Raw genomic sequence first — 15,402 nt, 5'->3', positions numbered from 1 at the left:
AGCGTTTTTAGATGATGTTGCTAAAAATGTGGAAGATAGATTAATGAGCTGGAAAAGATTGGAGGTGGGAGGTCAATTAGGAAGCTGTCGCCAAAGGGTGTGGGCTAACAGCAGTGGTGGAAATGCTGAGGAGATGCAGCTGTTCACAGAGATATGGAAGAGAAGTAAAAGACTAAACTGACTGGGTGAAAAGGAGTGAAAGAAAAGGAGCCCAGAGCAGCATTGCAGGAGATCAGAAACGACAATGTGGGCTGGAAAAGAACCTTCAGGTAGAAAAATGTGCCCGATAGACTGATTCTCACAAGCTTCAAAATGATTAAGTAAGACGACTACTGAGGAAAAAAAAGAAATGAAGTTTGACCCAGAGTACAAAGACATTGGTGGTGTTGGCGAAAGCAGTTTCAGTGATGGTGAACAAGAGGGATGGTGGGAGTAGGTGACTGTGGCGAGCTGGAAATAAACAGAAGATGGCAAATGGTAAGTGGGTGAAAGAACAGGGAGGGAGAGAGAAGAAAGGGAAGTGTGAAGAAGAGGACTGGCGATACTCAGAATGGTTGAGTCTGCAGAGTCTCAAGGCAACAGGAAGGGATCAAGAACAGAGGGAAAAACACTCTTGAAAATGCTTTCAAGTGTGTCCGAATGATTTCAACTCGAATTGTAAGCAGATTATTTTTATACAAGGTTTATTTTTCAATCATATGACTAATATATTACAGAAAATTTGGAAAACACAAAGTATAAAAAAGGGAAATAATTATATATAATGTCTCCTCTCAGAGGTAACTGTTTACATACTCACATTTCCTTTTGGTCTCTACTCATTTATACATTAATAAAAGCATGTTTTGAGAGGGACATTGTTTTCTGAAAAAAAAAATAAACAAGCAAAAATATATAAGAAGTCAGAACAAAGTTCAACCACTGACTAGATGTGTGACCTGGGGGCAAATTCGTGATCCTCTGCCTCAGCCTCTTCGTATGTAAAATGAGACTGCTCAGCCATTACCATTGTTGAAATAGAGATCTTGTACTGAAGCACCTTCCTAGCTTGGGGACAGACACACAATATGGAGTTGGTCGATTAACTTGTATTTCTGTGCAATTCCATATCCTCTTTTTTCCTGCATTACATGCATTTTCTATTTTTTAAAACAAAATCTTTATGAACTTTATTTTAATGATTATATTCTATTTAAGAATTCTATTACGATTATATTCTATTTAAAGTTTATACTGTTTCTGAATTTTTGCTTTGAGGATAACAACAGCAACAACGACGACAACAGAAAACAACCTTTTAGACAACATCTTTGTACATAACACACCTTTTTAAAATTCAGATTTCCTCCTAGATGTAGAAGTGAAATTTATTGGTTAAAGGATAGGACACTTTTAACTGTGTAATGTATGGTAGGCATTGGCTTTCCAAAGAGTTTTACCAATTTATATTCCCACTTGCACACTTAAGCAGGTGATTCTTTTCCATCTCAAAGACAAGAGAGATAATTGAGAATACAGTTAGCTGGTGGCATTATTTTCCTTTAAAAAATTTGTTGCAGCAATTGATATGATTCTCTCTTCCATTCTTTCCTGTATGCTTAGCGTTGCCATCAACTTGAAATAAAAAAGAAATTGGAAGCCTTTGCTAGGAAGGAGAGAATTCAGAGATTTAAGGTAAGCAGCAATATAACTCTTTCACTTCATAATATTGTTTTATGATTTTGAAAGCCAGTGGTACTGGTATTAAAATTTCTTGGGGCACTTTACTTTAGAATAACTCACAGCTGAGGTCAAATGATGGTTTCAACAAGCCTAAATCTTGGCCACCATTCTTATGGGAAGATCATGACAAAATAGGCACAAACCTTGCAAAGAAAAATTTGAAAACATTCTTTTCAAATTTGAAATTTTGCTTTTTATTTTCTTGATTAGTGTAATAGAGGCCGAAAGATTTTTTTTTAAATTTATTTATTTTTGGTCTTAAGAAGGCAAAAATTGACCATGGTATTCCCAAAGTGATATAAAACAGCATTCTAAAAATTATCCAATGGCACATTTTTATGCGGATGTGACTCTTGAAAATATATGGTAGGAAAGATGTACCTTAGCAAACAAAAGCCTAAGAGTTAGACATTTTATACAAGGCATTTAAACATTCAGTTTGCCTTCTATTTTTGTATTTGATACCCTTCTTTGAATTGAACTTATAAAATATATAAATTTGAATCGAGAGATGGGAGATTCCATTAGGCACGTCTGAAAGGTTTCAGTTTAGGGCAGCAGTTTTACTCAATTTCTTGAGCCATTCTAATTTGAATGTTGTTCTTCATTTTCTGTGTCGTCTTACAAATGTGGGGCCTAAGACACATTTCACAAATTGATGAATATTCGTAAAGCTTCTGTAGAATAACTTGCCATGTAAGACAATAATTTTTCCTCTTGCTCGATGAATTCAAATCTGTCTGTTCCATCATGGTCAAAACATAATATTGTTATAAAAGAGCTGTTAAATAACAGAAGATAGGTCAGTTTTTCAAGATTGGAAGAGTTAGTATGTAGAGCTTTGTGGTTCATTCAACTTTGCCAATATGTCCTACATCAAGGACTGAGTTATAGATTCTATAATTTATTGCTGAAATGTTGATGGAGAAAAATGGTTACTGGAAATAAAGAGTGACTAGCATTGCCTGAAGCAGCACGCTATTCACTCTCACTCAGATTGCCAGACACACTAAATAGATATATGGATATGTTACAGCATTGGCAGATTAGTGATAGACACTTCAGTTCCTCCCTGTATGATTTTTATTTGTAACAATTTTCACTTTATAGCTGCACTTGGTAAAAGACCTATATTTTGACCTCTTTTATGTAACATGCAACCCTTTTGGTTAGGACATTATTTAATTAATTTTTAAGGTAGAAAAATAATACTTTCTGGTAGTTTCTACTGATCAGAGCAGTGAGGAGCATTATGTTTCTCATAGTGATTTGCTTAAAGCAGGTTAATAAATATTGTTGCTAAAACTGAGGATACACTGCTTCTGTAGCTATTTCTTTGAGTGTAGCTATTTCTTTGAATAAAGCAGACTTGCTTTCTCACTGCCATACCCAACTCCCCAGTACAGCTATGGAAACTTTATTTGACTGTCATGATAGGGCTCGGAAGAAATACTTTGAAAATAATGCGAAAGGGCTTAGTCATATAATATCTCTTACCTAGTACTAACCTGAGATTACTGATTATACACCAATTTGTGAAATCACTCTCTTATTCTAGGGTGAGCCCATGAGATGGTCTGGAGAAAATAACATGCCAGTCCTGTCTCCTCACCCCCCAGTGGGCCCAAAGACTAATCGTGGCCATAGTATTCTGGTTGATGAAGGACATTCCAGTCCAACGACACTGGTGAGTCATATAAAATACTGTCATGCACAATCCGTACAAATTAATTTAGAATTTGTCATTACTCTCAGAAAGAATACTCTCTGGGTACACGTCTGTATAATCCTGTGAATCCTACTGAATAAAAGAAAACATAATCTTGTATCTGTTCAGCTCTGTCTCTACTGAACACTCCACCTGTAATCAGCATCACCCCTGTCAAATCTATTTTGCTTAATACTACTAGATTCATTTTCTTGAAGTATAATAACTTACATTATTTACATGTCCAAATATCATCACTTGTTATGTGTCACCTATAGAAATGCCCAGACTCTTCCACTTGACACTTAAGACCCTAAGCCATGTCACATCAAATTTAGCTATCCCTGCGATTATCATTTAGCATCCTACGGTGCAGCAAAATTGAACCACTACTTGTTCCATACACGTTTTATATTTTCTCACCTCTGGATTTTGTTCTTGCTGTTCCCTCTACTCTTACCTTATTTATGAACACAAATTTAATGGTACTGTATACCATATGGGGCTCAGTACTTATATTTGTGCTTCTTTTATGAAAAATATGTGCACATAATCTAAGATAAAGAGAATTAAATGTACAGAAATTCTATTTAAAGAAATTGCACCCTGACCTTTCATTCCAGTTTGACTCATGTATAACCTAAAGATGGTATAATCTTGAAAGAAGGTACAGTAGCTTGAAACAATATGAATACAAGAAAAGGTTTGCAAAATATTTGCTGGAGGATGATGGTTTAAGTTGTAAATGAATTACTTGATTATGTTTTTATTCTTGCTTTGTGTAGCCTAATACATTTCCTTGTTAGCATGAACATTTTTTGGATTGCACAATATTTATAGAGAAATTGCAGTACTTTCACAGATTGTTAAAGTAAGTTCATCCCATATAAAGTTAAGCCTTGACATTTTTCAAAAGGTAAATATCTTTTGACATTTCCTGGTGAACAGCTTGAGTTATGAAAAGCAACCGTCTTTCCTCTGTTGCTACCATATTTCCAGGCTTCATTTAAATGTATATGTACACAAATAATTCTTTTATTAGGTGGCAAATTCACTAGACTCCCAAAAGCTTAACCTGGGTGAAACAAAAGAAACAATCAAGTACTGTTTTCTATCTTCCCACCTGTTTCAGAGGAGAAAACCCTTGAAAAGCTTTCTTTTCAATTTTCCAGCTGAACACCCTCAATAAGTAGTTTATGATACATCCAGGAGATCTTAATGTGGCAGGAATGAGAAAGTAATTTTAAAATTACAGGAAACCTTGACACCAGCACTTCAGAAGCCTTTCTGTCTGGTTAGCCACAATTCTTCACTTGGTTACCCCCTAAGGTGCTTCTGAACCGTAAGGGATACCTATTGTGATCTTGGAATCGTAGTTCCCATTCTACAGAAATTCGAGTCCTTCTTTTTGTTTTCCCAGTCTGGATACGTATCCTTTAAATTTGCCTCCTGACCTTTAAGTGCCATTGAGAGGAAGATAATAATCCTTTTGGGGGTACTGCCATCGACTTTTCTCTTTCTACTTTCTTGAGTGAATAAGGAAAGCATCCAGTGAATAGTTATTGCATTTGGTCACTAATTGCTCCTAAACTTTCAAAAATAACATATAGGCTTTTAGCTGCATTGTTCCTATTAAAACTGTGGAAAGTCAGTCAACTAATTCTGCATAGGCTTGGAAAATTCACCCCAGAGATCTTCTACTAAGAATTAGAAATGCTCGGCTAAGCCGAATAATCGCCAGGTAGTCAATTTCAATTCACCTTGTGGTACAGTTTTGAAAACGTTAAGCTACAATGCTGTATTTATTCCAAGAAAATATATTATGAACAATTTAAAATATAGCAAATTTAAGGTGGCTTCTGATGTGAACTACAATAGTTTGTAGCTCACAGCTGTTAGTTGAATGGTGCAGATTTGTTTTTAGAGATAAATGTAATCAGTTAAACATTTGACTGCCACATCTATCTAACTGAACGATATATGTATGCAAATGTGGGGAAGTAAAATTGAGAGCACAACAGCCAATAGATCATGTTCTAGTTTATAGTAACCTGCTTTTTAAAATTTCTACATTAGATTTTCAGTGTTTTTGTGTTCGGTTGGATTATTTTACAGGAGAGAGTCTTAAGGCATATTTGTTTTACAGGGTTCAAAAGAATTCTTTTGGGTGATCTGATTCCCTTGTTCAGAAACCTCTAGCTTGACTTCTCTTTGTGGATTTTAAGACTTTTCACTTTTGGGCTCATATAGACTTAAGCCCTATTTCTTTAAATCAAATGCTCTTCTAGTGAATCCACTTTGTTTCCTGTATTGGTCATTATGTAGATTTACATGCAGGGAACCAAGATAATAATGACTTATACATAGGATGTCCTTCCTCACATACATTATAGTCTCAGCTGGTGTGCCATCTCTACTCTATAAAGTCATCAGCAACTGAGACTCCTTTTGTGTCATTGATCTGCCAAACGAAATGTGCTGCCTTCATCAACCTAAGCCAAGATGGTGTATCACCATCTGGATATTTCACCATGTGGATATTTCAGCCAGAGGGATGGGGGTAAAGGGTAAGCGAGGGCACACTTCTCTCTAAGGGTGTGATCTTGAAGTTTCATGTATCGCTTCTGCTCACTCTTATTGACCAAAACTGAGGTATACATCTATACAGAGTTGCAAGAGATGCTGGGAAATATAGTCTTTATTTGTGATAGCCATCTTCCCTGGTAAAAATTCTATTACTAATGAAGAAAGGAAAACAGGTATTAGGAAATATTCTCTTTGCCACCTTTCCCATGTCTGACTCACAACTGGCTCACTTCCTAGTCAAATGTTCAAATTTACAGTTTCTCTTCTCTGCTCCTCCATTTTCTTCTCTTGCTCATCCATTTGGATAAAATAGAACTGCTTCTGTGAAACTTTAATTTTTACTAGTCTCATTGGCTTATTCCAAATAGCTTTTAGTTCTAAATTCTGTTAGTACAGGTGTTTTGCTGTTATTATTGCTGGCAGTATTTGTGTGGTTCGTTGGCACTAATTGTCTTGTGTCACATTTAGATGTTAAAAAATTACTTTTAATCTCTTCATAGTACCTATAGTTGGAATCCAATAAATATTAATAATAAAATCAGAGATTTAGCGGCATATGATATGCTTGTTAGAATGGCATAAAGACCAACTTTTGGTGGTAGAAGCTGCCCTATTATTTTTTATGTATTTACAAGACACTTCCAGAGTTAAATATTTTGTTCACCATTCTTTATAGTCAATGTATTAAGCCTTATTCATGAATCATTTATATACTATCCTTCTCACACTCTGTTATCCAAATGTGTGTGTGTTATACTTAACAGGTTTTCTACTATTTTATTGAAATAAAACAATTCAGACAAAAGCCTTGTTTTTTCCACTTTTGAAACATGTTATCTTCATACTAAACTCATAATGTTCTGTCAGTGCCCCAGAAGGCACTAATAATGCTCTGTACTGGCACTTTTTGGTATTGCCTGCAGTATATTCTTGATTAGAAAGTGCATCAGTCAGGGTCTCAGCTGGAAACAGATGGCTCACACAAATAGGGTAATTGAGAAGGGTTTAATAATGAAACTATTTGCAAAGATGCAGGCAGGGTTAAGGAAAACCAACTAGAGATGTTTAACATGCTAGGGATAGCCCAGTGGGAAACCACACCACCTCAGCCTAAGGGGAAAAGGAGAGATTGGGTACAAGAAACAGTAGGCAGTATTGCAAGCTAGGAGACAACTTCCCAATGGGCTGTACACTTTGGTAGAGGGAAACAGCATCCATCACAACTTTAGGGAGAAGGATCCAGAGTTAGGCCCCCAATCTCATTCCCTCTTATCTTTTAATCTCCTGCCAGTGCCTTTCATTGGTCAAATCTAGCTGGAATCCTGAGGTTAGCTGGTATAATCTATAAAGAAATGACTCCCAGAGACCAGAGCAGGGCAAAGAAGCAGAGAAGAAGGGCAAATGGAAATTATCAAGTCTACAAAACATCTCCATTTTTACAAAGTGCTTTCCAAAATTACCAGTTACTATTTTTCATTTTTGTTTTCCTAATATTTCAAAGAAGAGTTTGACTAAATAGTAATACAATGCAGTTAAGCATCCATCTTTCTTCTTTTTTGAATCATATTGCTTGTACTTCAGCACTTATCTTAAGACTTAAAGAACTTGCAGGAGAATTTATATTGAAAACAGAATTTAAACAGAAATTAGTTCATTTTAATTATATCCCTTTAGATCTCTAAAATAGGAACATTATTCAACTTAACATTTAATTGAACAAAGCATTTCCATATACAGAATAAATTGGGGATTGTCAGCAAATCTGCAGTATGAATGAAACACAGGAACTTTACAGAGAACATCTCCTTTGTCTAGAACACTACAACTGTGGCATTTAGTTATAAAGAGGACTTTCACACCATATGTTTTAACAAACTTTGGATCATAAGGGTATGTATAATGGAAAGACATAATTAAAGTTTAATCTGTTCAGTAAAAAGGCACCATTAATTATTCTAGTCAATTTGTTGGGTTATTAATTGGGTCTGGAAACATGTCAAGATACTAATGTAAATGAAATTTTTTTTTTCCTGATTGTCTAGACAGCCCCTCGACCATATACTGCCCCAGGAAATATGCAGCCTCCAATTCGATTACAGCCTCTTCCCAGTAATCCTGCAGTAGGAACTGTTCCAAAGATAACTTCGGGGTCCAGATCAAAAACTTCATTGCTGGAAAAGGAAGCTTCGTTTCCTATTGGGGTAAATGTTATTTCTTCAAGAAATACCTTTTTATTCTTGATTAGACTATTATCGTAGCTTTTAAGATGGTAGATTTAATTAATCTTAGTGAAATTTATATCATGCACTTAAGCACTCACAGTGTATTTCTGATTATCTTAATCTAATGAGAAGGCCTATAATTTTGGAGTTAGTAAACAAAAAGAGTAAGGAATAGATTTGTTTTAATATAGGGGGATCACTCATTAATTTGAAGAGTTGTATGAAAAACAAAGAAGAACTTTTTATAGGGAGATATGATTTCTATCAGAATAGATACAGTGTTGACTGCTTCCTAATTGTAAATGCATGAAACCTAGAAAATGAAACTTTCCAAGAATAGGTTTGCATTTGCATGCTGACTTACTTTACCACCAGTGTATGAAATTGCTTCAAGTTTGACTCTGGAGAACGATGGATATAGAAGGAAAAGAATGTCCATCTTTAAAAAATGCTGAATTAATCACACATAGGAGCTTGACTCTGCTTCCTTTTCAAGGTTATGTCTCAGGTAATTTTTACTTATTTTAATAGAGCATAGGAAGGAAGTATGGGAAAATATATGTTACTTAAACAGAGAGGAATAATTAGGAGATTCAGTAATTAGGAAAGGTATTGTTTATATTTCTAACACAAAAGAGAACCATTTGCCAGCTTAAGAAAGAAGCTGTGTCATAAGTACCATAGTCATTATGTTCAAATGGGTGAATTTAGTTTCATTCTTTTTTAGAAAACGTAAGATATATGAAATTTAAGGTATTTTTATTTAAAACTTACAAATAATGTTGACACTAAGTTCATTCAAATAAATGATTTGTTTCTCACAAATCATTTATTGTGTACTTTATATGTAAAAGTACAAATAAAACTCTAAGAATGATGACTAATATTTTAATCCATTTAATATGCTTTTCAGCTTATATAGCACTTTTCACAAACCTTATTATAGCTAATTTAGTAGTAGTTCCTCAGAAAGCTGGAGAAATTAAACCAAAAGTGGTGGCGCTTTTTCTAGAGCTAGGCAGGAACTTATAAGTCAATTAGGCTGACACTTTCTAGGATCAGGTCTTCACTTTGAAAGCTCAGACATTGCCTGTTTAAGATAGTGTCCAGAAATGGTCAGGTCCTGAGAGAATGTCTCAGGTTAACTGAAATAACTGACAAGAAGCTAGTATTTCTCCCTACAGGAAACTGCAATGAAGAGTAAACTCATAATCAGGGCTATTAATTTGCAAGATCTCAAATAACCAAAGCTTGTAGAAGCAACATATCTTTCTCCTATAGGCAGACCTATGTGGGAAGCCATATCATAATGAAAAGGTTGCCTGGTGAGCATGGAATCAGAATGAGGGAATACAGTGGAATGGAATGTTAATGGCATCAGTCTAAGATGGCTTGATGCACCTATCTCATTTTAGGAATGGGATTGCCAAAGGTACCAGAAAACTCAAAGGTCTTTGGCTAAAACCCTTTGTATGCTCCAGGAATAACTTTGCCATTAAGACTGGAAATATTCAAAGTCCAATGGGTGAGATTTCCTCTCCCCTAGATAGTATTTGGATGGGCACTTTCCATGTTTGCCAAGGTAACTATATTTTTTTCTAAGCTCCTATAAGTATTATTTTACTATATTTCTTCGATAGACACATTTTCATGTTAGATATGTGAAAGTATTCAATCGGGTAATATTCGAGTTCTACTGGCTAGGGAGAGATTTTTTTTTTTCTTTCAGATTATTTTCCAAATCAGATCTGAGCTACTGGGTAGGTTTAGTAATTAAATGTGCACGGGGCCTTTTATTTTCCTGTTTTTAAGTTTTGGGGTATGAATGATTGAGGCATAGGCAGTTAATGGCAGATTACATAGCTGACAAGATTGAAATCAATCTCTTATCATCTTAAACAAGCTAAACTTATACTTTTCATTCAGATAACATTTATTGGGCACTCACTATAGACTAGGTATTGCTCTAGACATTGGTGATATATCAATTATGAAGGCAGGCAAAAGCCTTTAACTGGCTGGAGTTTTTCTATACTGCACACAGATAAAATATACTGCCAGAAAGGATGCATAATTTTTTCAATGGCATTGATGATAAAAAATGATTTAATATAAAATCAGACAAGAAATTCCTAAAGAATAGTAGCCTGCATGATTGCTGAGTGTATACTGAGCACCCATTAAATCTGTATTGCTTTCTTAGAATAAAGGATGTGGTATGCAGGTGGTAACCATTTGAAGGTACAACAGACATAAGCAGGTTGAACTTTCTAAGTATTAGGAATGAGGGTCTTTGATTTTAGTGAAAGCAATTTGGTCAAAAACAGGCTGCTTGAAATGCAATTGAGTAAAAATAATGACATGAGTGAAAATGATTATCCTTAGAATGAGAGTTTCTCATACACTATTAATACAAACAGAAATTGGCAAAACTATTGGTAAAAACAAATGGGAATATCTGTCAGCATTTTTAATGAACATGCTCGAACATTTTAACATATAGAAATTTTTCCTAGGAGTACACACATAAGTGGAAATAATAAATTCAAGAATATTTAGTATTATAATAGTGAACAATTGGAAGAGACCTAAGAATTTAATAGGGTATTGTTTTAAAATGTTATAATATATTAAAGTATGTTTTAAAAAAAAGGTAGAATTATTTGTACTGGCACAGAAAGGTGTCCAGGATACTTTGGGCTAAAGAAGTGAGATAAAGAACAGCATGTTAATTTTTTAAAAAATTATTAAACCATTTTCAAATAAAGCATACAATTGATTGATAACTACTCAGAAACTTAAAAAGAAGCCGTAAGCCTGAAAAATTCTCAATTAATTCATTTTTTTGTTCTAAATATTTTCACTACTTTAATTTATACTTGTTATTACAATATCAATACACACCATCAGAGAAAAATGGAAAATATAGGATAAGAAAAATGAGAATATACGTAACACCTACAATATCAACCATTCTAAGAATTCTAAACTCCTTGGTGAATATCTATTTAAATCTCTTTCTGCTGTCTTCAATCAAATATGGAATATACATGCCTTTTTTGACCAGCTTTTATTTATTTATAATGAGAAATGTTTAAAGAATGACTTCTCTTTCTTGAAAATAAACTTTTTTAAAGTAGTTAAAGATGCCTTAGAGTTTGGAAAACTACCTCAGATATACAAAAATTACCAATTTGTGAAAATTCAAAGATTAAAATAGACCTAAAAAATGTAATATAATTATTGATTATAACTTTGGTGCTTTTTAATCATTAAAGTAATACACGTTAAAATTTCAAATAATACAAAGATATATAAAATACACAATGATATTCCCCCAATAATCTAAAGCTCCATGGAAACTTCATGTTCAAAGTCTTCCAGTCATCCCTGATTTCATCAAAATTCATAAATAAGTTATTTACAAGAAATGTATGATTACATAACAGGGATTTTTTTTATGTCAGGAAGAATAGATTCACACTATTCTTTTTGAAACCTGGTGAGGATCTATTATAAGAACAAAGCAAAATTAAGTTAAACATTCTCCTATTGTTGGACTTGATGGTTCAACTAAATTTGGGTTAGCATCTGTGTTTAGTACCTTGATATTATATTATTAAGGAATATTATAACACCTGGCTGGGTGAAATTAATATGAAAAAAGTGCTAACACCCCATTGTTAAGTGGACCATCTAACTCAGCTTCAAAGTAAACACTTCAAACTTCTTGTTTCTAAATTGTTTAATTAAACTGGGTCCACATAGACTTAGAGGATTATTGAGAAAAAGTCCAAAAGTACTATAAAATGCCATCACCGTATATTTGGTTTAAAACATACTTAAGGTTAGAAATCCATGAAAATTTAATTTGCTATGGATACTACAAAATGCCATTTTTCAACAGACTGGAGTGTTTTGAGTTTGCCTGTTGATAACCAGTCGTGTTAGAAACAATGTCAATCATACAGTCTTGTCTTTAATTTTGGGCTCTGTTGGGTCACCACTCTGTCCCACTGGTTCTTATGCCATGACATGCGATTACAGGGCAAGAAGGCAGTGATGAAGTTCAGGAGCTCTGTGGACAATTCCCAGGGAATCAATCGATATCAACTTCTGAACATTGACTGTTACATGATGCCTATTCCTCCTCCACCTCCTCCCCACAATGGAAAAAGTGCCCGGGAAAACAGACCTGAAACATGGAGGAAAAGAAGAAGATTTCGTCCAACCACTGCTCCAAATGGCTTAGAACCTCTCTTTACTAGGGTGATTATGGAATCAAATTTTCTTTTATTTATTTAGTGCAGATTGTATTGCATTATTAAACTTCTAGATGTGCAGTAAAAGCATCTAGGGAAATCAAAAGCAAAATGCCTTACATAAAGAAACATAATAATTTCATAAATGTAAGTATAAGCTTGAATAAATCTGAAATCAAATATTTGAGTAGTTCAGTTCAGTAACTAATTTAGCGCAATTGGTAAAAAAGTCCAGTGACTCTTGTGATCAAATTTAGTTTGTACTATACCCATTTCCAAATTATTTCATTTTATTTCCCCATTCAGTCACATGTTGTCAAAAGTACTTTAACATTTAATTTGTAAAAATTCAGAGACTTTAGATAACAAAAATACAATTTTCCATATAAAATATATTAAGTTTAGTTTTAATGATTTTTGGCAAATTAACCGTATAATATTTAGAAAAAAGTTTTTCTCAATACTCTTCAAAAATATTTCCTCAAAATAGTAATAAATAGTCCTAAGGCCAGTTAGACTTTATACAGATTACAGACTAGTATAAGGCAAAAGATCTCTTAATTTTTATTGTGTAAACATACAACAAATGGTAATTATATGTAACTTTTGTGATTCTTAGCAGATGGCCGAGGCAACATTTCACTGATTGAGAATCAGAGAGTGAAGCTTCAACAAGCACATAGACTGCTTGCTGGCTCTTCAAAACCGCCTTCACTCTTTTTTTTTAAAATTTTGTGGTGAAATTGTTACACAAGATATATATATATATATATATATATATATATATATATATATATATATATATATATTTTGGGAGTACAACATTATAATTAGACATTTGTATACACTACATAGTGTTCACCACTGTAAGTCTAGTTATCATCCATCATCATTCAATTGATCCCCTTCACACTCCCCCTGTTCGCACCCCCTCTGGTAACCACCAATCTGTATCTTATGAATTTGTTTGTGTTTTGTTTTGTTTGTTTTGTTTTTTAGATTCCACATATAAGCAAAATCATGTAGTATTTATCTTTCTCTGTGTGACTTATTTCTCTTTGTATAATACCCTCAAGGTCCATCCATATTGTTGCAAATGACAAATTTCCTTCTTTCTTATGACTGAGTAGTATTTCATTGTGTGTATATATATTACATCTTCAGTCATCCATTGATGGGCACTTAGGTTGTTACCATATTTTGGCTATTGTAAATAATGCTGCAATGAACATAGGGGTGCATATCTCATTTCGAATTAGTGTTTTTGTATCCTTTAGATAAATACCCAGAAGTCAAATAGCTGGGTCATATGGTAGTTATATTCCTAATTTTTTGAGGAATCTTCATGCAGTTTTCCATAGAGGCTGCACCAGTTTGGATTCTCAATAAGAGTATATGAGGGTTCCCTTTTCTCCACAACCTCTCCAACACTTGTTATTTGTTTTTTTTTGTTGTTGTTAATAGCCATCCTAACAGGTGTGAAGTGATGTCTCAATGTGGTTTTGATTTTCATTTCCCTGATAATTAGTGATGTTAAACATTTATTCATATGCATGTCACCCATCTTTATGTCTTCTTTGGAAAAATGTCTCTTTAGATAATCTGCCCATTTTTTAACTGGGTTTTTTGTTTTTATAGTTCTGAGTTGTGTGAGTTCTTCATATATTTTGGATATTAATCCCTTATCAGATTTACAAATATCTTCTCCTATTCAGTACGTTGCTTTTTTGTTTTGTTGATGGTTTCCTTTGCTGTAGAGAAGCTTTTTAGTTTGATGTAGTCTCTGTTCATTTTTGCTTTTGTTTCTCTTGCCTTTGAAGTTATATCATATTTTATATATATATATGTATATGTATATATATGTATATATATATATACATATATATATATCACTAAGACAGAGAACTTATCAAGGAGCTTACCACCTCTTTTTTTTCCCCTAGGAATTTTATGGTTTCAGGTCTTAGATTCAAGTCTTTAATCCCTCAAGTTAATTTTTGTGTATGGTATAGCATAGTGGTCTAGTTTCATTCTTTTGCCTGTGGCTGTCCAGTTTTTACAGCACCACTTATTGAAGAGACTGTTCTTTTCCCATTTTATGTTCTTAGCTCCTTCATCATAAATTAATTGTCCATATATGGGCAGGTTTATTTCTGGACTCTCTGTTCCACTGATCTTTGTGTCTGTTTCTATGCCAATACCATACTGGTTTGATTACTATAGCTTTGAAACCAAGAAGTATGGAATATCCAGCTTTGTTTTTTTTCAAGATTGCTTTGGCTATTTGGGGTGTTTTGTGGTTCCAAACAAATTTTGGAATTATTTGTTCCAGTTCTGTGAATAATGCCATCAAAACTAACTTTACTCCTAAGTACTTTATTTAACCCTTGTCTGCATCTCACTGCAGGCATCTATCGTCACCAATGAACTTCTCAAAAAATTGGGACTCTCTTCCTCATACTTGCTCAAATTTCCCCCTTTCACTTCTATTTTCACCAATTCTCTTACTTAGTTATGGTCTCTGATAGATCATTGTATCCCTCATCTCTGAGGCCCATCCTCGCCCTGTGTCCTTGATCTTATCCTTTTTCACCACCTATGGCACCTAACATTGTCTGTCATTCTCCTCTCTAATTTATATTTTTATTCTATCTTCAATATTCATCTCTGTCTGTCAACATACCCATGCCCTATATAAAGTAACCAAATCCTTTCCTCACATTCTGTAGCCTTAGACTCCTGTTTTCTTCTTTCCTACTGCGAAGTTCTCTAAAGAGTAGTTTACTGTAGCTTAGTCTAACAAACAACCCCAGGCAACTCAGGTTATAACAACAAAGATTTATTTCTTGTTGTTCTTATTATCTGTTGTTGGCTAGCTGCAATTCTGGGATCCACATTAGAG

The 15,402-nt window shown here is 34.0% G+C and overlaps 1 protein-coding gene across 3 annotated transcripts in view; it reads left to right on the top strand.

The window, feature by feature from the left end:
- The window catches only part of ERICH3 (glutamate rich 3), a 100,074-nt gene that overhangs the window by 26,925 nt on the left and 57,747 nt on the right, over window positions 1-15,402 (top strand). For all 3 annotated transcript variants that reach the window (XM_039838601.1, XM_039838600.1, XM_039838602.1), the window contains exons 4-7: window positions 1,603-1,674; window positions 3,281-3,409; window positions 8,059-8,217; window positions 12,286-12,507. In XM_039838601.1, coding sequence (XP_039694535.1) covers window positions 1,603-1,674; window positions 3,281-3,409; window positions 8,059-8,217; window positions 12,286-12,507 — 582 coding nt within the window. The remainder of the gene's footprint in view (window positions 1-1,602; window positions 1,675-3,280; window positions 3,410-8,058; window positions 8,218-12,285; window positions 12,508-15,402) is intronic.

The sequence above is a fragment of the Pteropus medius genome, unplaced genomic scaffold (genome assembly GCF_902729225.1).
Source record: "Pteropus medius unplaced genomic scaffold, Ma_sr-lr_union100, whole genome shotgun sequence".
Taxonomy (NCBI): domain Eukaryota; kingdom Metazoa; phylum Chordata; class Mammalia; order Chiroptera; family Pteropodidae; genus Pteropus; species Pteropus medius.
This window is presented reverse-complemented; position numbering and strand designations above follow the sequence as displayed.